This window comes from Miniopterus schreibersii (assembly GCF_964146895.1).
Source record: "Miniopterus schreibersii genome assembly, chromosome: 9".
In the NCBI taxonomy this organism is placed as follows: Eukaryota; Metazoa; Chordata; class Mammalia; order Chiroptera; family Miniopteridae; genus Miniopterus; species Miniopterus schreibersii.
In genome coordinates this window covers 53201577-53224871 of record NC_138118.1, presented here as the reverse complement: position 1 = coordinate 53224871, position 23295 = coordinate 53201577, and the positions used below count along the sequence as shown (strand labels likewise).

The 23295-nt window shown below is 35.0% G+C and overlaps 1 protein-coding gene across 2 annotated transcripts in view; it reads left to right on the top strand.

Moving 5' to 3' along the window:
* The window catches only part of SEMA3D (semaphorin 3D), a 181311-nt gene that overhangs the window by 126023 nt on the left and 31993 nt on the right, over nucleotides 1-23295 (top strand). For both annotated transcript variants that reach the window (XM_081147361.1, XM_081147360.1), the window contains exons 9-11: nucleotides 14418-14532; nucleotides 15678-15747; nucleotides 18393-18537. In XM_081147361.1, coding sequence (XP_081003487.1) covers nucleotides 14418-14532; nucleotides 15678-15747; nucleotides 18393-18537 — 330 coding nt within the window. The remainder of the gene's footprint in view (nucleotides 1-14417; nucleotides 14533-15677; nucleotides 15748-18392; nucleotides 18538-23295) is intronic.

The following is a 23295-nucleotide window of genomic DNA, read 5'->3' as shown; positions in this document are numbered from 1 at the left end:
TGAATACTTCCAGGGACAGTAATACAAACCATCATTGCACTCAAAGGTGCTAATGAAAACATGACTTTTGAGTGCAGCCAACCTGTGAGCACAGATGATTCTTTACCTAGTGACTTAGCCGGTAATGCTGTCTCTCACTGATCCCTTCACCCCCAGGGGACAGATTCTCTAAAAAGCATTCTCATTCTTTCAGAGTCTAAGAATTCACATTAAATTCTCTTGAAGCCTCTTGCCTGGAGATGAATGGCCGTTGCTAATGTGTTGGTGTACTGAAGCATGCCTTACAATAGCAGGATCCAGACCCTGAAAGGCCTTACTATGGCCTGACATCATTTGTATAAGTGAGCTATGTTAAATATGTCGTGAGATTTACAATCAATTAAGTGTATTTCAAGAGTCACTTTCTGATGAACTGGTTTACAACTGTGTGTTTTGTGAACCAGTGCAATACTTAGTTTTTGATAGGTTTAATTCAATTAATTGATAGAAATTCATTTATAATGTTGAATATTTTTATCCTATCAATATACTGAAAATTAATCTTAGAGGTGGAGAAATATATTAAAAAGAAATTTAGTTGCCCCATTTATGAAATTCTTTTATTAAAAATATAATCTGGACTTTAAGTGTCAGCCATGGGATATTTTATTTAAATATGAACAAACTCCTACAGACTGAAAAGGCAGAGAGAATTCTAATGCTTGAGTCTTCCCACCACAAAACCTCTGAGGCCACACAGCAAGATTTTGTCATGCTATTGCTTTTGGATAAAAAGCTAACAAATTGTGAGATCAAATAAGGACATGTGATGGATGAGTTTTCTTTTTTAAAAGATACAATAGAGGTTCTCACATTAGTATATCTCTACTCAATCACTGTTTTAAGTGAACACTATCTTTCGAATTTACCACTTCACATATGATTTATTGGTCAAACGTTGACATATAGTATTTTGTTCTAAATGCTTTCTTTGTAATTTCCCAATTGCAACATGCCCTGCCCATGTCTTTAACTTTATTTAATAATTTAGGATTAACATGTGGCAAAAAGTAAGCATTTCTAAATGGAGACATCACTGACGAGATTAAATTTTTTTTTTAAAGTCTTGTCCTGAAAAAAACCAAAAAATGTAATTAACAAACAGCTACTCAACAACATCATCGTTACTGTTAAATTTTTTTTTCACATAAAAAATGTTATTTTGACATTATTTGGAATATCTTTCTCTCTGTTGTTTCATTTTTTAACCCCCGTTGGATTATTATAAGATTGTTTTTCTATTTTCAACAAATAATAACAAAATTCATCTCTGCTATGAAACAAAACTGTGTTTGATAGATATAAGCAAAAATCTAAGAAGGAAGGGATGATATCATGTTAGAGAGAACTAAGAGTTAACTGCATACTATACTGAGTTTACAAATCTTTGCACTAACATGCAAGTCCTTCATAATATTTTTTCACCAGAATTTTTCCATAGAACCTATTTATTTGGAAATATTCAGGTTTTGTTGCTTTTGCTATAATTGTTGTTTTAATTTTTAACCAATAATTTCAGCCCAATGAAAAACTATTGACAATTAAAAGCTCCCCACCTCTTCAGCTCCTAAACTAAGTAAAAGTTGTTTGATTGACTTGTCAAACATCTTCCTTTCAGACTGAGCAGTATATAGTGAGTGATGAGGAAGGTGTTTTGGGAGTAGGTTGAAATTACACAAGAATGACTAAAGAATCATTTACAGAATAAAGGGAATCTTATTAAATTTCATAACCCATTTATTCACTATTTTATTATTTCATTATTTCAACAATAAAATATAAGTTCTATGCAAAATGCAGTACACTAGACACTGAGAAATAAGTAAGCTATTATCTTTTTGTTTTAGAACCTCATAGTACAGTGAACGTAATAGAAATATAAAAAGATAATCCCAATATAATGTGATAGAGCTCAGATCTGAGAACTCTGAGTATTCAGTAAAGCTAAAAAATTGGGTCCTAGTGGGGAGGCGACAGGTATTTTAGGCAGCGTTGTTACAGAGTATATTTTGTTTCCAGAACCGTGAAATCTTACAAGTGGAACTCAGAGGTGTAAATGGGAATCATGTCATTTTGAGATTGGGGTGCTAAATTGGAAGATAAGAAGTCTTGTTTCTATGTTAAGGTGTTTAAACTCTATGCTGTAGGCAATGAGAAGTTATAAATTTGTTAAGCAGATATGTGACTTGATAGGTAATATATATTTAGCAATAATTTGAGGAATGCATCTGGGTTGAGAAATATTTGTGCCTAGGAGACATGTTAGGTGGTTTCCTAAAGATAGTAGGAATGAAGATATATGAGTAAGTCCAAAAGATATTTCTAAGATAGAATCTATGAGTAGATTTTTAAAAGGTCCTTAATTTATCACCACTCTTTCATTAATTGTTTGTTGTAGACTAATGCTGTCCAGTAGAATTTTCTGTGGTGAGGGGAATGTTCTTTGTCTTTACTCTCCAACACAGTATCTCTGTCTTTACTCTCCAACACAATATCCATGTGGCTGTTCATGTTGATATATGACTAGTATGACCAAGGAAATGGATTTTAATGTTGTTTAATTTTAATTTTAATAGTTTCATGTGGCTAGAGGCTACAATAGGAATGTAGACTACCAAAGCATTCATTTACATAACACATTTATAGATAACTGACCCTGTGTATGACACTATGCTAAACAGTAGTTTTATAGAAGTTTTCTTGAAGAAAAAGGCATACTTGTACTCACTGAGCTTTCAACCTAGTAGATGATATATGCATTAAACAAGGAAACAGATTAATATATAATTGGAAAGTGTGATAAACACTATAATGAAAACATCAAAGGGTGCAAGTAGGAAGAATGAGTAGAACGTATCTCTGAGAAAGTAACTAGAACCAAATGCTGAAAGTTATTAGGAAATTGTATGGCAAAGATGGCAGGGATGAAAAAGAATATTCTAGGTGGGCTATGCAGCTATAAAAAAGAAGGATGTCATCCCTTGAGACAGCATGGATCGACCTGGAGATTATTATGTTAAGCGAAATAAACCAGTCAGAGAAAGACAAATATCACAGGATCTCATTTATATGTGGCATCTAATGAACAAAATAAACTGATGAACAAATAGGTCCAGAGACATGGAAGCATGCAACAGATTGACAGATCTCAGAAGGAAGGTGGGGGGTAGGAAGAAGTTAACCAAAGAACTTACATGCATATATACATAGCCCAGGGACACAGACAATAGTGTGATGAAGGCCAGGGGTAGGGTGGGAGCTGGGCAGAGTGGGGCAAAGGGGAGGGAAATGGGGGACATCTATAATAACCTCAACAATAAAAAGAAACTTAAAAAAAAAAAAATTCCAGGTGGAAGGAAAAGCACATGTGAAATCTCAGAGATTGGTTTTTCAAAGCATTTAAGGAATTAAAAGAGGTTCACTGTGGCTGGACTATAATGAGTAAGTGGAAAATTATCACTATAGTGACTGTTTTCCCTTTAAAACATACATAAAATTTCAACAGTCTTCAGAAGCCTTATCTTTCTCATTTATAGGTTGGACTGACTGATATTGCAGATATTGACTCTACCATATATATGCAAGTCTGCAACAAGCTCCTGTCCTGTTAGGTCTTCAATGCATTTTATTTCTCCCTAACTCCTATCCCAGAGACTTTGATACTTGCCCTGAAGACAAAGACTCCTATATTCTTAGTAATTGTGGTTTCCAGAAGATAAGGCAGAGGTTAAGAAAATGTGCAAAGAGATACATTTTGATATTTGGGACAAGAGACACCAAAAATTTTAAGGGCATAGATTTTATATTTGGACATATTGAACTTATTGTGGCTCTGAGATATGCTGTCATAATATCCAGTTGAAAAATAAGAACCAGAGTCTCAGTAGTGTCTGGACTGATGAATTTGGAAATAACCAGTATAGTTGTGGTTCTTGAAGTTATTAAAGTGTCTGAAATTGCCCAAGAAAATTTGTAGTGCAAGATCAAAGAGAAAGGACAGAACCTAAGAGAAAGTGACATTTAAGAAAGAACAGAGGAAAATGTCTACAAAGACAATTGAGAAGAAAGAGTTTGATATCTAGTCGGAGAGCTGGGCACGAATATTGTCCGATGTCAAAGAAAAATCCTCAAGAAAAAAGCAGTTGTCAATAAAGTCAACACCAAAATGAAGTCAGGTAGTAAGGATGATAACTTTTGCCCAAATGAAAAGAACATTCAACTTAAGATCAGATCTAGATTTACACCTCTGCTCTACTTCCTCCTAGCTCAGTTTCTTAACCTAGAAAATGAGGACACCCCTCTCTTCTGTGACTCTTTTGCCAATCAAATGAAAGGCTTAAACAAGATCATACGGATTTGTGCAGATACTGAGGAAGTGCCGGGAAACAAGGGTGACTTAGATAGATTTTTGTTTTCAAGCAATTAATCTAAGAGGCTGACTTGTAAATAATGTAACTACATAGTCATACCACAGTGAGTTAAACAAAAGTCATACACACACACACATATGTCCTACATGCACACTTTTGGAGCCAGATCAACTAACTGTGCTTAGGAGCAGAAGAGTGGTCATGTATGTGTATTGAAGGTTGGAGAAAGGTTAGCTACCAAAGGTTATTGGAAAGAGCTAATATTTTAATAGCTTTAAAGATTGAAGCTACTGTTATTGTTTTGCCCTCATTTTTAGCAATATTTGGATCTTATGTCTGGATGTAGTCAAAAGAATTTGGAGACGTATTTGGTGAAATTGTATCAATAATTTGAACAATGCAAATTTTGGACAAAAGGTGTGGACAGGGAGAGATACTAAATAGTAAAGAAACTGACTTAGAAGATAATTTCATAGGGGTATGTTGATCAGTGACAATGTCAGGAGAAAAAGTACCTTCATCCAAGAATCTCTTCCAATTCAATATGCTTGTCATTGCACATGGCAGAATACATTTACTTATGAATTATCCATTAGTTGTGTCAATACTTCCCAAACTACCTTCACAGTTGTTTTATATTTAAAATAAGGGACTTAGCCTGGCCGGGCGTGGTTCAGCAGCTGAGCCTCCACCTAGGATCCAGGTGATCAGGGTTCAATTCCCGGTCAGGGCACATGCCCGGGTTGCGGGTTCAATCGCCAGTCGGGGGCGTGCAGGAGGCTGCCGATCAATGACTCTCTCATTATTGATGTTTCTATCTCTCTCTCCCTCTCCTTTCCTCTCTCTGAAATCAATAAAGATATATTTAAAAATAAATAAATAAATAAAATAATAAAATAAAATAAAATAAGGGACTTAGCCAAGAATGATTTCTAAAGTCCTTCCCGGGCTCTGATTCATTGATTCTATAGAACAGGCGATATTTTCAAGCACTGAATGGTGCACCTTACACCCTGGGCCGCTCTCACGGGTGGCAAGTTACACAGATCTTCTTGGTGAGGTTAATGAATGCTGACTGAGCCAACAGGTGAAGCAGCATGAAATGAAAACCTCTGAAAAAAATTTTCGCTATTTGCTTTGCAAGTTAGGCCTTTCAGACACTATTATTTCTCTGTGATGTTCACTGCTGAGTGTGTGTGAGTGTGTGTCCCTTGAAGACCCACCCTGCAAGTTAATGTGTGGAAATTCCAGTCAGTTCAGTGAGGCCTGCTTACAACTTTCCGCCTCCAGGCTGTTTGGCATGATTTTTGGATTCTATTCCTTTTTGGAAGCATTGTCCGGCAGCTTACTTCGCTAGCCCACACCGGATTCCAGCTGTAGGTTATGCCAGTGCTCTCTTTGTTCTGCAGTGTTTCCTTTGTCCATGCCAGGAATTCAGTTTGGATGGCCCTTTCACATAACTTGCCCGGGGGGGCTAATTAATAGCCCTTTGCCTCGATTCCACTTGTATTGTCTATTTTGATATATGGTCCTATTTGGACAATTACTGCCTTTGAGGATTTGTGTTTTTAGGCTGATGACACTTTCCGTATTTATTGATCTCCGCCAGGTTGTGGTTTTTTGCTTACTTTCAGCATGTCACTTACAACCTAAATGAGAGATTTAGAGCCCACGAGTTACAGATGTGCTTTTGCTCCACCACCATCTGTTTTCCTGTCAGAAATTCCTAGGCGAGGGTTTATAGGGCTGGCTGTAGCTTTTTATTTTTAATTTAATGAACTGATCCTACCTGAGAAAGACTGCCTAAAATGCCTAGATTCACCTCATTTTAATCTGTTAAACCTTAGAAACTGAATTATTTAACATTGTATGTTACCCAAGTACTGCATTTTTAATTTTTACAAGATTTTGAAGTAGTTACAAAAACATGTTCTCCATTTTGACTCTTCAATGGCAAATCAAAAACAGTCATCTCTAAACACCAGAGTTCTTTTTTAAGGGAAAAAATTATATTTTGCCTTGAAAGCTTCTACAAAGTTGATTGCTCTGAAAACCACTGTGTTCAGTACCTGCCATGCAAGCTTTTTGTGTGCTTTTTCCTCTCCTCTCCTTTGTGTGAGATGTTTGAATTTGTATGGTTGTGTTTCTTCTACTATACATAGGGTATTTTGAGATTATTAGAAGATGAAGTAGAAGACTTTTTTTTTTCTTTTATATTTTAGTGGTCAGAACTTTTGGGGGACATCTCAGTGAAACGGTTACATGACACATAGTTGTAGCACATTGCAAAAGAAGAGTCATAGGCTGAAAAGGAAAATGCAACAGTCCTCTGGTTTAATTCAGTGGATGGAATTCACCATCTTTCATTAGTTCATTTAATGTATTAAAATATCCCCATTTAAGTTCTTCTTCTCAGTATAACAATCTATTTTAATATAGTATATGGAATGCCCTTCTAATGAGGCCCTTGAGATTTTATTCCAGGTTTTGCTTGTTTCTTTCACATCATGATCCTAATTTCAAGCTTCTAAATAGGCCATCCTATATTTGAATATTTTTTTATTATTTACTTATACACACCCATATATATAGACCATCCTTATCAAGTTTCCAAAGATTCTAAAATCTATTCCTAGAAATAACTAAGTGAAGACTGAGGAAGCACAGAGAGAATAGATTGTACAATTGCTCTGAAGTGTCAGTCGCTGTGATCATATCTCCAGTATTTCCTGGTGCAAATGGGTCCGTGGTGATCTGAAGGCATATCTCAGCACAAGACTATTTAAAACTGCTAGGTACAGCTGTTGTTATAAATGGCATATCATATTAAAAATATGAACGATGTATTGAAACACAACAGACATTATATTGAAAACACAAGAGTATTAAATTGCCCTAATATTATTTGTTAAATTTGTAAAAAGGGTCAACTTTGTGTTTGCCTCAGTGTGATAATTTCAGTTACAGAAACACATTTTTATTGATTTAGATTGCTCTAGTATTTAGATAGCACTTCAAAAGAAGGTGGACAGAATTAGTTCAAGTTAAAATCTCTGAGATTAAGTGTTATTAATGGTTTATACTGGGGAGAGGGTGCATGAAAGATGCTTAGGGTGTTCATAGTGTTTCAGGGCATTTTTGCACAAAGATGCAGAAGAGCAGCATTAGGCAAAAGAACTAAATTTTAAGCAAAGGAGGGTTTATAACCTCTGACTCCAGCACCAAATCATTTTTTTAAAGTGCTTAAGGTATGTCATTCTCCAATGTTTATTGATCAGAAAGCCTAGTGTCCTTCAACTCAAACTCACCAGTATGGTTACAAATTTCTGAACTCACATCCATATTTTAATAGAATACAACATGTTCAAGACTGTCTTAGAGATTTCATCGATTTATAAAATCTTCAAGATTTAAGAGCATAGGAGCTGATAGTCAATCATTACATTTTCCACAAGCTTCTGTTTCCCAATATACAGGTGAAAATGACAATATTTATAAAGTGCTGAGAGATCCTCCAAGAGGATAGTACACATAGATAAAACCGTGTTTAACAGATGACCTCAGCATAGTGACCCAAGGGTCAAAAGACACACTCAATAAAAGTTCATGTGTGACAGCTTTTAGCTACTCTACATGTCTATGTAAGATTTATAGGGATGTGCATTTGCTGGGACAGTGGAAGGAAAATGGAATCACCAGTTCCCTGCTTCATGACTGATCTACCCATTAGTAGTTACTATGATTAGAAAATCATAGTATTTCATAGCATGCAGCCATTACCCAATCAAATGAGTCAGACATACTATATTTTAAAGTTGTTGAAAGTTTGTTTTGTTTTGAATTTTTTCTTTTTTATATTAATCACTTTAAAATTTAAAAAATACTGCAAAGGTATAAAAAACTATAGGGAATAAGAAAACAGGGACCCTCTGTACTCACCATCCAGACTGAACCCATGTGGTTGGGCTTGTTTACATTTAATTTCTTTGTTACTTTCATCTGCATCTTTGTGTAGAGGATGTCAAGGCTCATGGCAATCGACCACAAAGAAGCTGTGATAAATAGAGTGGAGACACGTAGGAGTGAAGGGTGACTAAAAGCTGCTGATTCTGACATCTCAATAATAAATCTATTGTGTTAGTGAGAGGTTGTGTTCTTTAGAACTTCACAAAAATAAGCAAGGAGGTGACACTTTAATACAAAAGTGGTTACCTCCCCTTTCAGCCCCCTTCTGGGCTTAAAGCTCTCAGGGGAGATTGTGTGGATTTGCAAACAAATCCAGGGACTGAGTGCTGGTCAACAAAGTCAGCCAACTGACACTTTCCTGCAAGAGAAATACAACTCCTTGTGAATTGAACTTTGCCATCCAGGTCATGCTTCTGGATGTCTGTAAGAGTTACTATCCAGTCATTAAATGCTTATAATCCATTGCTGAGAGCTATTATCCCAGAAACTATACTTGTTTCCTTGCTGACAGCAGGTGGCTTTCATTTCTGACCTGGATTTTTAAAAAATCTTTTATTCCTGAGGGGCCAGGGAATGCTGCTAGATGGGTAGGCAAGGATATTTGAAGATTCTTTTGTTCAAAGGATTGCAATTTCTGTTTGTCAGGTTAAAAAACATGCAACTATGGCATAAATCCCTTTTCTGTCTAAAATTTTGAGCTAGTAGAATTTTTTTCATGGTTTGTTTTAAATATGGATGATAATTGCAATTAGAAAGAGGAACAGTGTTTGAAAGTGGACTTTCATTGTCACTTTTATTTAATAAAATGTTAAAAAGAGAATATGACTGCTCCTTTTTATGATCAAGTAGGATGTGTACACCTTTTAAGGGAATGTTGTCAAGCAAATATTCAACCTGTCTGTTTATTCATTTAGCAAAATAATTTGAGCAACTACCCTGTGCTAGGGGTAAAGCAGTAAACCAAGCATAGTTCCTGGTATTATATTCATGATAGTTGATATATTTCTTCATATATATATATATGTATATATATATATATATATACACACACACACAAATATATATATGTATATATGTATATATATATTGAATCAAACACTTTTTTGTACTTATGCTGGCTCTCTCAAAATATACAATTAGGCAATGAAAATTTAATAAATATCTAAGTGTGTAAGAAGAATACATTAAAATAGAAAGGTTTTAACTAAAGTTTTGTTTAATACACCTAGGGCTCTGCTAAAAAAATACATAAAGGCTCTGTGTGTGAATTTAAAATGTTATAAATCAAGGATCATGTGAAAGATGAACAGATAACTTACCTTGTATTTTTAAATACATTTGAAAATATCTTTCTTTTAAATAGTTCCAGATAACATATTTTCTCACTGAAATACTGCTATACATTAATGCACGATTTGTTATTACATTAGGAGGAAACGTATTTCCTCATTCATATTAACATCTGGATTTATATTTATTAAATGATCTGAGGATATTAACATTAATAATAAAAATCATATCTAGATAAAGCTGCCTTCACATTTACAGACATATGACATCATCCAATAGCTAGCTGACACTCAGGTTATTTTTTTATTATTGAGAAATGATAATTAATAGAATCTGTATATAAAATATAATTTTAAGAGCAATTATACACGTTTCTAGAAAGTTATTATATAAAACATTATGTGTTTTTTTCTTATAAGAAAAATTCCTGTTTCATTTCTTTACTAATTACCAAATATTTTAGTAATTCTTCATTGTGCACTAAAAACATATGGTTGCTTTGCCTGGTATTAAAGCTTTCCTTGATCTTACTCCAATTTGCTTTTATAACATTTTCTTCCACTATTTCAATGTATCACATTCTTCATCTAAACCAAATTTGTCCTGGTTCTCCATATATGTTCTGAATTATTCCTCCTATTGTCTTTTCCCCCTAGTTTCCAGCACTTAGAATATTTCCTGAACTGATCTCTGCATGTCTGAACCAACCTGTCATTTTAAAGGCAGTATTAAATCTAACTCTTCAAGGAAGTCTGTTCTCAAGGAAGCCACTGAAAAGAAAATTCAGAAGAGATACAGATTTTTTGGCATTTATCTATAGTTTTCTCTAAACTTTTCAAGACATCAATTTTATCTTGTAATTTTAGTTAGTCACTAATTTTTAAACATGTGTTTATTAAACACATGGCAAGCAGGGTGTTAGTGACATATCTCGAGTAGATGCTGGGTAAAAGGAATATAAGGGAGTACATTTTCTGGTGAGAATTAAAAATTATTAGCAAATTGACTAGATTTTTTCCCCTTTTTATTATCACTATATGTTAGCAATTCTAAACAGTAGCAGTGCCAAAATACAACTGCCAGAAAAGGTTTTTGTTTGTCCAAGATCTAAATAATTGCTGTAGTTACCACCGTGTTTCTATTATGTATATGTATACATATATGTATAGTCAGCCTCCAACACACATGAACTAACTCTTCAAGGAAGCCTGTGCTCAATTTCCCACTAAAATTTCCCACATCAGCTACACACGTGTTCTAAGAGCAAGTTCCCAATGACTTGGAATCATTCAAAATTTAAAACAGTGAAACATAGTGCAGACTGTGAGGTGTGATACCTTGTTTGCTTTGTGCAAATTTTAGTTCATAAATGAAATATGTTCTTTAATTTGGATGCTTTAAAATTTCAAAGTTACTCTTTTCAAAATTTTTGTTATAACCCTAAAGAACAACCCAATAAAGTGTAATTATTAACCAGTAATTATACAGAGAGCTATTCCTGAAAATAATTCTGTTGTTTAGCAGAGAGGAACGTAAAACATGATTAACTCTGGGTGTCATGGTACACCCTTGGTGTGAGGTGCTAAAGCTAGAAAGATAGGTAGAGTCTCCAGTCTTGAGGACCTTAATTGCCTTTTTAGCTCTCCCCCAAATCTAAGAGGTTTCTGAGATTTGCTTTGTAACTATCATTATATCATCTTAAAAATTGGATGTCCCTGTCACACATCATGTTAATACTGAAAGGGATCTCTCCCTACTCCTCCCCCTTTCTTCAAGAACAGCAACTATTTAGATGACTTTCAATTCTCCTGTTTGAAGTAGTCATTTAGATGCTTTTTGGGAATTTAATTTAACTTTCAGAGATAAAAGAAACATTCACAAGGCAGTTCCTAAATATTTAGACTGAAATTTGACAGTGAACTTTGTATATTAACTTTACAGATCATAGATTACATGAAGGATATAATTTTTTATAGAGTTTATATTTAAAGATAAATACATTAATAGAAATAGTGGTCCCAAAGGTAATTTTTGTAAATCAAAATTAAGTACTTAATATACCATGAAACAGTCTCATTATATTTATTATAAGCATAGCAGATCTAGTTGAGTCAAACAAAAAGTCATATTAATTTAGTGTTCATAGGGATATATTAAATTAAAAATAATAACCGTATCTTTGTATGGTGAATTATTTAATAGTTTGACCATGTTGGGTTGTATGACAGAAGAAAACTAAAAATTACTAAAGACTGGCAACAGTGAAAAATGACAAAAGCAGGCTTAGAATTCTGAACACAGTTTTTCAATGACTATCAGGTAGAAAGAAAGAGAATCATTAGAGTAGTCAATGAAAGGAGATAGAAGAAAACAGCAAACAAAAAAAACAAACAAAAAATAGGAGATCTCTTCCAGAAGATTCACAAAATGAAAAGGAAAATCAAACCTAAACTAGAAATGCTAAATGCCCACAAGAGAGTGCATTATCAGACCAGGAGAAAATAAATGAAAAATGGAAACTATACTGAAAACCTATACGGAAGAGACAAAAGGATGACATAACACTACAGAAGATTTCTATGAGGAAGAACCTGTAATTCTAGAAAGACAAGCAAAAGCTGCCCTGGAAATATTGGGAAGAAATAATCAGGGTTAGATAGGATACCGACAAAATTATGTCAAGCCACAGAGACTGAATTTGTCAAAATTCTAACAAGAAAATGTCAAGAAGTTGGAAAAGAAAACAATGGCCTTAAACAATGTTTAATATAGATCCTCATTTTCAAGAAAAGAAATGCCAAGGAGTGCAGTAGCTATAGGACCATTGCTCTCATTTCCCACACAAATAAGGTGATCGTCAAGGTGATGCAACAAAGACTTCTACCTTATATGGAGCAAGAAGTGCCAGGTGCTCAAGCTGGATTCAGAAAAGGAAGGGGCACCCTAATTGCAAGCATTTGTTGGATACTGGAGCGCTCCAAAGAATTCCAGAAGAAGGTTAGTCTATGTTTTATAGACTACAGTAAAGCCTTTGATTGTGTGGATCATGAAAAGTTATGTATGACTGCTCCGAAAGAAGTGGGCATGCCTCAGCATTTAATCATCCTGATGTGTAACCTGTATTGTGGCCTGGAGGCCACTGTCAGGGCAGAGCCTGGAGAGACAGAATAGTTTCCTGGCAAAGGTGTCAGGCAACGGTCCATTTTATCTCCCTATTTGTTTTATCTGTATATGCAGAATGAAAAACTGGACTTTACTCAGAGGAAGGAGGAGTGAAAATTGGAAGAAATACCAATAATGTAAGATACGCAGGTAACACCATCTCACCGAACAGAAAGTAGCAGCGATTTGAAACATTTTCTTATGAAAGCGAAAGTAGAAAGTGCCAAAGCGGAACTCCACTTAAACATCAAGAAGAGAAAAATCCTGACTACAGAAGAAACACACAATGCCAACATGGGCTATGATGGCATTGAAATTGTTAAAGGTTTGCTTACTTTGGTTCAGTCATCAATTTAAATGGAGGCTGCAGCCAAGAAATCAAGAGAAGGCTGAGACTTGGAAGGGCAGCAATGGAAGAGTTAGGAAAGATCATCAAGAAAAAAAGATATGTCATTAGAGACCAAGGCTAAGATCATCCACACCCTTGTATGTTCAGTTACTATGTATGAATGCAAAGGTTGGATAAAGAAGGCTGATAGGGAAAAAAAAAATTCATTTGAAATACGGTGTTGGAGGAGAGCTCGACAGATAGCCTCAACTGCCAGGAAGACCAACAAATGCATCCTAGAGCATTGTCCTACTTAGGGCTCATCATGAGAAAGCAGGGTTCTTTGGCAAGGACAGCAATACTGGGGAAAATAGAAGGCAGCGGGAAAAGAGAAAGGCGAAATGTGAGATGGATTGACTTTATAAAAGAAGCCCTAGGCACAAGTCTACAGGAGCTGAGGAGGGCTGTTGAGGACAGGACATCGTGGACATCACTCACTCATAGGGTTACCAGGAGTTGGAGCTGACTCTGGCATGTAACACACATAAATCTGTTTATTCTATTTAATTGATTTAAATGTTTATGTTTTACTAAATATCTAAAAAGTATTTTAATTAAATATTTCAGAGTAAAATAAAATATGGGAAAACAAGGTTGCTTTTACATGTATGTTATTGTGTATATGTTTATGTTGCCTTGGAGTTTAATTAGTAGGGCGCTAAATTTGGAAAAGATTATTTTTAAGTCTATACTGAGACCTATTTCTAAGGATGCAAATATTGACCTAAATCGTACGCATAATATACAAGTCAGTGCTAGCATTTATACAAGTTTAATATACTTAAACACTTAATACGTTTTTCATTTAGTCATCAAAATAATCATGTTTAAAAGCATTCATTATGTTTTATCTATGAGAAAACAGAGACTTGGAGAAGTAAATAGCTTTTTTAGGTCATTGAGCAAGAATTAGCAGAGATGGGATTGATTCCAAACCTGCCTTATTTACTTGTAGCCTTTCATGCATCTACTCATTCAGTACATGTATGCTGCTTACATTGCATTCAGTTAGCCATGAGAAAAGCATTTAATGTTTAGATACAAAACCGTCTTTTCCCTCATTTGAAAGTTCAAAGACTGAAATAAGTAGGCTCTCTGTCTTTGTAAGCAATGACATTAATAACATCATGTGTAATCACCACCAGTTTTAGTTGGTGATAGAATCATGATGGTAAATCTGTATCTTGATTTGCTTTTTTCAGAATGATGTAGGAGGACAACGCAGCCTGATAAACAAGTGGACGACTTTTCTTAAGGCCAGATTGATTTGCTCAATTCCTGGAAGTGATGGGGCAGATACTCATTTTGATGAGCTTCGTAAGTCCCATGTTTCATTTTTCTTAAAAAAAAGTCTTATTGCCTAATTTATTAAGCATTTATTTTATTTTAGCCCCAAATGCCCAGTACATCTTGCAGGAGTGATTCTTACTAAATTTGCACAAGTCTGAGTGCCCACTGTAATGAAGAAATTCTTCTCTTTGTAAGCACCCTCAAAGTTAAGAGGGAACCTAAACTCTACAGCAAGAGACAGAAAGATACTAGCTCTGGTACTGCAGTGCCCATTCATTTGCCATGTAGTCTTTCCTTTTGGAAGGAGCCACTGTCTGTGTGTAGGTCGCAAGACCTTGGGTTCCTTATTCTGTGGTTGCCCCCTGCTGGCGAGCATGGGAGATTTGGTGAAGTCTGTCTCTCCAACTTGTTCATAAAAATACTCCGAGAAGCATTAGAGAGCTTCTTTCTTTCATTCCCCCACTTTACTCCTCTCAAAGCTAATTCAAGGAGCAATGTTTTCAATTTCATGTAAGATTAACATTACTAGCTTTTATCTTTTTGAACTTGTCTCTGTTGGAAATGTAAAATGGTTGTATCATTGATGATTCTGTCAGGATTGTATTTTGCAGTATTAAAGTATATATTCAGCATTCATGGATGATCTCTAATTTTAACTATAAGCATGCTCACGTCTTAAATAATCTTTAAAAATATTACACAGACTTTAGTATCAATGCTGCACAGGTAATTAGACAAGTAATTAACTTGTGCAGTTATTTTCATACTTTTACCAAATAAGTAATTGAATTACTAATAAATTGACATAATTACAGGACAACACTTTTGACACTGGTAGATAAAAATTACCTATGTTTTTCATTTCTATTCTATGTGAGATCACATACTCCTAGTTGGAAATAGTTATGGAGATTACCAAGCAAACCATTCCATTTACAGGTGATTGAAGTAAATACCTAAGAGGTTAAATGTCCGACCTCATGTCACACAGCTAGTAAGAAAACCAGTCTTTTACCCTTAATTTCTTATTTAGTAATGTAATGCCTTTCACTGTTATCTTCATTTTATATACTGTTTACAGTCTCAGAAATATTGTATTATTAAAGAAAAAAGCAAACTTGTAAACTCAAGAACTAAAAATATAGTGAATCATTATTTTTTCCCATTAATAGAAGATATTTACTTACTCCCCACAAGAGATGAAAGAAATCCCGTAGTATATGGAGTCTTTACCACAACCAGGTAAGTTTAAAAAATACTTGTAATTCTTCTAGATAATTGTTATGTATAAGTAAGAAGATACAGTTTTATGTTCTTTTGTCCCTTCCTTTCATGTGAAAAAAATACGCATTTTTCATTTTTCTTTTCACCTACTGTTTCCTAGAAATCTTTTAATATCAATACATAAAATGTGTCTTTGTTCTTTTACCCCAGCAGTGTCCCCTATATCATTTGCCACTATTGATTCCCACAGTGCCCTGCACCTAGACGTTTCCATTGTTTCCAAGCCTTTGCTAGTACCCGTAATGCTTCAGTGACTAACCTTGTGCATATGTCACCTCCTGTGCGAGCAGGTATATCTGTGAGCTAAATTCTCAGACTAAAATCACAAAGGCGTATGCATATACTCATCGTAATAAATATACCGAATTGCGTGACAGAGAGGTAGCACTAAAGCACTACATGTCTCAGTCTTTGGCTAAGCTGTCATCAGGACGTGGGACACTCTTGACGTTTAAAATGTCATCACGTGCTGTCTTAGTTGCACTTCCTCATCACCTTATGAAGATGGGAGTCTGGCTGCTATTATCACCATATTCTCCCTGCTCTACTAATAAAGGCAAAGGAAGTTTGCATGCTTGCCTTCAACAGAGGAGCCAGTTAGTAATAAAAATGGGACTAAAACTTAAGGTGTTTTCCTAATTGTTATGCTTCATTTTTTTCTTCTTTAGGCATAATACTGTCCTGTACTTGTCACTGAATCTCGGTGACTTCCTTAAAAGTTTTTCTTGCATCCATGAAACTTTCTTAACGACTACGTGAACCCTACTTAATCTTATTTAATATTAATTTTATTTAATTCAGTAAGTTACAGTGGACAGTGTTCAAAGTGCACCATTGTTCCTGCTACATATTGCTGCCTACAGTACATTCTTTGAAATACTTTGCACTTTTTCCACAGCTCTGCTATCAGTCTTTATCCATGTATACTTATATTAGTACTTTAGAAATTGGCAGTGTTACTGTTGGTATTAGAGAAATGGTCTTACTACCTCCTTTTGATTAAATGATTAAAATATTTTTTTAGGTAAATTATAATTTCCTTTATGTGGCATTACTGTCATTTACATATACATTATACCTTATGTATAAACTCAAATCTACTGTTGGCTCAGAATATATCAGAAAACGTCTGACTTGTTGGTTGATTATAAGATAGAACATGAGAACATTTAAATGTGAGATAAAGAAGATACTGTAAGAAGCTTCTATTTTCGACTCCATTTTTCTGCTAATTTATTCCTGAACTACAAGGTGCAGGAAGAGCAAGTGCCTGTAGTTACTCAAGTTAAGTATCTCAGCCCTAGTCTCTTGGCCTTTCTCCATTCACAGATCTGCCTTTGAAGTCACTGTGTGTTCCACACACAAGGCATAGCTATGTGCCAGGGAGATGTAACCCCAAGATAGTTCTCTTTTCCTCTTACCAAGTTTCTGGCCACCCAGAGTGTGAAGTTACAAGTTAGTTCTTTGTTCTTGGTGCATTTTATTATCTTATTTTTATAGCTGCCTTCAAGACTGAGGTAATGTTGGGATGCATGTCACAGCCTTTGTCCAATGAGAAGATGTAATTAATCTGCAATAATAACAATGTCATTAAGCAAGATGCATCATCCTTTTAAAATATCATAGGCAGTTCATGCGATTTTTATGGGAACATCACCTTCCTTCTTAGCAGCTAGTTTTCTCCCAGACTCCTGTCTACTGTCAGCTCCCAATGTTTCCCATGAATGTCGTCCCAAGACTATTAATGAGTGAGTTACCCCTGCTAAGAGAATTCCTAGCTCATTTGTGTAGCATTGAGATGATATGTCTCAGGTTATAAAGGGTGATCTCGCTTTTAAGAACAGGAATCATTGAAAGTTTTAGACTCAGAGAAAATGTATTTTAATTTCCAGAAATAAATCAAATACAGAATATCTGATGGCTGTGTTAACAGTTTTTATCATTAGTTGGCAAAACTTTGTTAAATTCCCATGGAGCTTTTCTGCCTCTTAATTATATGTGCTCCAATCCTGTGTAATTATGATTAATTTTAAGCATCAGATAAGTTACATACATAAACTCAGATTCAACAAGGGGCAAAAAAAGATTGTTTTGAGACTTTTAAATTAATTAAACATTGTATGAGGAAATGAATTGCCAGTGTTTATGGTCATTCACTCACTTTAATAAAACAGACACATAATTATTAACTGCATGTCTAAATTATTCATTTTTTTAAAAAGTAGGCAATGCACTTTTTTACTTTATAATTTCTTTAGAAGGCATTCTGCTCTAATATTTTCAAATAAAATTTAAGGGCATGTGGATAAATATAATACTCTTTTCTACATATTTCTATCTTCCAATTTTTCTAGGAAATTCTTTTTTACCCATTAAGTGTCCATTTAGATGCCACTTACTCCCTGAAAACTTACCAGACAGCTCAGTATTGGGTACCCATTCACGTGCTCTTAGCTCACTGTACTTACCTGTGATGTAACTGTTAATACACTTTATCCTTGAGATCATACCTACATTTTGTCTGCAGCTCCCATCATATTTGTGCTCAATAAGTGTCCAGTGAATGACCCAGCGCAGGACTGAATCATGTTGCTTTCTTTCAGCTCCATCTTCAAAGGCTCTGCCGTTTGTGTGTACAGCATGGCTGACATCCGAGCAGTTTTTAATGGCCCCTATGCTCATAAGGAAAGTGCAGACCATCGCTGGGTGCAGTATGAAGGAAGAATCCCTTATCCCCGACCTGGCACCGTATGTACCCAGCTTAATAAGGAAATAACTTTCTTAAGTCCCTATTCTCTTTCTAAATCTATTGTAATAAATTGTGTTCTTCAACACAGCAACAAGTACTGTGGGTTTGTTGAATAACTTTTATTTATTTACAGTGATGTTTTAGCATTTCCATTCGTCACTGAAACTTAATATTTTTCTTTTGAGTAAGAATTTTGAGTAATACAGGTAACAGTGGACTCCATCCTAAAGTGCAGACTATGCTGAGAATATACTGTAGAGCTTTTTTATCCTCAGCAAGTCTATGGAATCATCAAAATGACTTAGTATCTATAATGACAAATATTCTCAATTAGATGGAAATGTTGAATAAGTATTATTCCCCCCACACAGCAATATATATGGCTAGAGTTCCCACTCCTACTCTTAAAAAAGTACATCGATTAAAAAGTTTCATTTAAATTATTTCATTTCATGTTACACATTTATCTTTTTTTTTATGTTGTACCTTGGAATAATATGCATATTTTAGGTGGGAAAATACTTAGAGAATCCTCCATACAAAATCCCATTCAAATACTATAAATCATGTTTAAAACACAAATGAAACAAGAAATGTGTTTTAGAGTTTATGCATCCGTTTTAAAAAAACATTGCAGTTTAAAATCAGTATGTGCATTATAAATGGAAGGCTTCTGTTTTATTGTTGATAAACAGTTTGTTATTTAAATATTTTAGGATTGGTTATTGAACCAATAATATTGTTCTAATTCAATATATATTGAATATTAAATATTATATTGAACTGATATAAAGAAAATGGCTATTTTTAAATTTAGGATTCATTATAAATATTTCTACCAAGAGGTACAAATAATCATCAAAATCTCTGGGAAAAATTGTTGACTTAACCCTTCTAATTCTACTGAATTTTGCTTTTTCATATGTTCATTCCTAAAGGGGAAACAGCTGGCAGCCAGGCTCTCTGAATTCTCTTTTCTTCTTCTTGTTATATAACCAAATTAAATTTGGGAAACACACTTTACTGCCATGTCTGTTTCTCCTTCACAATCCCTCAATGTAAATATGCTTCGGGGATGATTAAAAGATAATCACAACTTTTGTGGAAATAACTTTTTTGTAAATAATATGATATTCATGATTCCCTTTATTGTCTTTGTACATCAAAATCGTACTTGCTTGTCTTATTTTTATATTTAACAGTAACGTAGTGTGTAAGTACTCTTCTAAAGGTTTTACAAATCTTAACTTTCATAATGACTCTATGAAGTAAGTGCTATCATTATTAATGCTATTTTACAGATGAGGAGTCTCAGGCACAGGCAGGTGCAGTAACTTGCCCAGAGTCACGAAGCCAGTGACTGGTGCGGCTGAGTTGTAAACTCAGATACTCAGGAGGCAGAGTCCACGCTCTTAGTCTTTGTACTGATACCATATTAAAAACTTGTGCTGTTAAAGTATATTTATTTTCCCTTTCCATGAAAGATATTTTACTGAATATACGTTATACACACACATGTATATTATATGTAAGGAAAATGTTATGTATTTGGGGGGGTTAAGGAAGAGTAATAAAATTCAGAGGGAGCTCTGGCTGGGAAAGTTTTTTCATACTAGGATAGTCTAGTATCATAGACTATCACATTCTGAGCTATTTCTACAGGAGTTTGTTTTCAATAATAAAGACTATGACTCTTCAGGCCGTTTACAAAAGTTGTTTTTTTTCCCCTCAAATATGTCTTTATTGATTTCAGAGAGAGGAAAGGAGAGGGAGAGAGAGAGATAGAAACATCAATGATGAGAGAGTCATTGATCGAGCCCGCAACCCGGGCATGTGCCCTGACCGGGAATCGAACCCCGATCTCCTGAATCCTAGGTCGACGCTCAACCGCTGAGCCACGCCCGGCCGGGCTACAAAAGTATTTTTAAGCCCTGGCCGGTGTGACTCAGTTGGTCCCATGCACCAGGAGTTCTCCAGTTTGATTCCTGGTCAGGCACATGCCCAGGTTTCAGGCTTGATCCCCAGTAGGGCCATGCAGGAGGCAGCTGATTGACGTTTCTCTCTCTCTCCCTCTCTCCTCCTGTCTCTTTCAAGTCAATGAAAATGTATTTTACAAAGCATTTTTAATTACTCATTTGAATGCTACAGGAGAAAGAATTAGGGACTGAAACCATTCGCATTAATTATGGAAAGTTATTTGCATACCTACATACAGCAGTTAATTATTATGATACTAAGAAATTGAAATGATCATAATGATCACCCAGATTACATTGGGTTCCAGTTACAGTGTAGGTTAGAGGTGCTGCAGAGGGGGTCGCTGTCACCGCTTCCCTGCCCCAGCCTGAAAAGCTGTGAATGCCACATGAAGCGAAAAGACCATTCACATGTCATGTCACTCTCTTCATACGGACACAGTCACTTCCCTGAAATGTGAATGTGTGACCCTCACATAGTAAAACATACATGTCAGTGAGGAGGGTTTTTCATCAGTGAGAAGAGAAGCACCACACTATGGTAAACAAACCAGTCTGTGCTGCTGAGAATTTGAAATATAAGGTGTTCACAGAGTAGGTTGTTTTTCTTTTTTGAAGAATTTAAAATTGCCTCGGGAGTAGCTGGTATCCACACTACCAAAGAAATATGTATGTTTCCTTTTATCAGTTTAAAAAAGGAAAACTATTATCAGGCATAAGGAAGTGCCATTTAACAGCATTATTCCTTGATCATTTCTAAACATCAATATTTCTCATTGAATTCCTATACTTTTAAAAAATGTGTTAAACATATTTACACCTGAAGCTGAGCTTTGAGAATTATGCCTATAAGTCATGTTTTATCCATAGCCCACTGTCAGGCTGCTGTTGGTGACGGAGACAGAGATGATGTCTCCCTCAGGAAAATAGCAGAACAGTGTTTGATCAGGCAGATTATGTCCTTATTTATAGAGCTTAGATTTTAAAAAATAATCCTAGTTATGGTCAGAGGTTATGTATTTTGCTTTATAGTTTTGATTAAAAGGCTGGGGCAGAGTCTTTCTCATTGTTCTGAACTAAATTCAGATTATGTCTATGCTGATTTTAGATGGGGAGGAACCAAATAAGGCAGTTTAAAGAATTTATTTATATAAAACAAAAATACTGTGGTATTTTAAATTTACATTTTATTGGCTAATCTATTCTAATTGGTTCTGTGTGAGAATAGTGATGGCCTCTCCTCTAGAAAGCTACAGTATCCAAAGGATATCAATTCTTTCTAAGGAACTTAGTTATTTTCATATTCTCTTTGAAATCACTATGACCAAATTTGAAAATGTCTAAAATCATAAATAAATGAGTAACCTTTTGGCTTCATTACTTTAGTTATTTTTAAAAATATTTTACTCTTTATTTGCATACAGTTCTATTTAGTAGGATTTTCCACATACTATTTTATATTTTGGAGGGCTGATGTTGAAGTTAGGAACATCGTGTATCTGATGTGAAAATCTGTTACACAAATATACTTTTTATAAACTAACTTTACCATTTTAAATAATTCTGTATTCATAAAATCATTGAAATTATATTTCCCAGTGTAACAAGTAAATACCCTTGTAAGATTTTGAGAATCTAAGAACAGGAATGGGTGACCAAGACCACATCATCCCCCTCAGTTTACAGAGCAGGAAACTGATGCCTAGAATAGTTAAGTTTCCCAATGTTATGTTGCTAAACAGCAGAACGAAGAAGAATGTTGGAGTTTTCTGACCAGTCTTCTCTCCTTTATTCTTTAATATTCTCTAATATTCACCTACTCCTGAATTCACCTGACTGATACACCACTGTTTGCCCTCGCTAAAATTATGTCTGCACAGTTTTCTACATTCTCTCTCATATGTTTTTAAGCAGCCTAATTTCAATAATTTTTGTTTACGTAAAGCTCTGAATCTTCTTATTTTCTACAAACCTCCAGGTCAGAAATTGTAGTAAAAAAACCCATTATTGAACATGCCTCAGGATCCAGACACAGTGATAAGGACTTACGTGTTGTCTCAACATAATGTAGATGTGTTACAGATAAGAAAAAGTCCAGTGAGGGTAACTCATGCTCATGGTCTCATAGCTTATGAAGTGATGAGACTGTGATTAAACTCAGATCTAAGTAACTGCAAACCAAATGCTATTACCCTCCATGCCGCTCTACCTTCATAGTAGATAAAAGTGACCAACCAAACAAAACCTGGCATTGTTTCCCCAGGGGTGGATGTGTTCTCTGCACAAATAATAATGAAGTTTTGAAGCCTTATTGCACTTGTCATTCCTTTTATTTTAATTGGAGGGAATCACATCAGACTTTAATAAAAGCATTGCTGAGTAATTTGCATTCTGTGAAATGTCAGAATCTTGACTGAAAGCCACTTTCTACTCAAGTGAAAAATTTTAAATAGATTATTACGAACCACCTTTGCTTTTACATTTTCTGCATCCATATTGCTGTTGGAGTTGAGTTCTTGCTGGTTCTCCCAGGAGTACCTTCTGTTGACATTACCACCCAGGTAAATAAATACTACAACTTTCAGGTGCCAGAGCTACTTTAGTTTTTTAGTTCTGACATAGTTATGTACTTCCTGTGACAAGTCAAACCTAAAAGCTTAGCACTGCAATGATATCACTACTCTACAATGTCAATTAATAAGCCTGGAGACTTAAGGATACACTTACAGAATTCCTTCACTTCAAGGGATTCTTCTGCCCTCTGGTGTCCAAATGGCATGT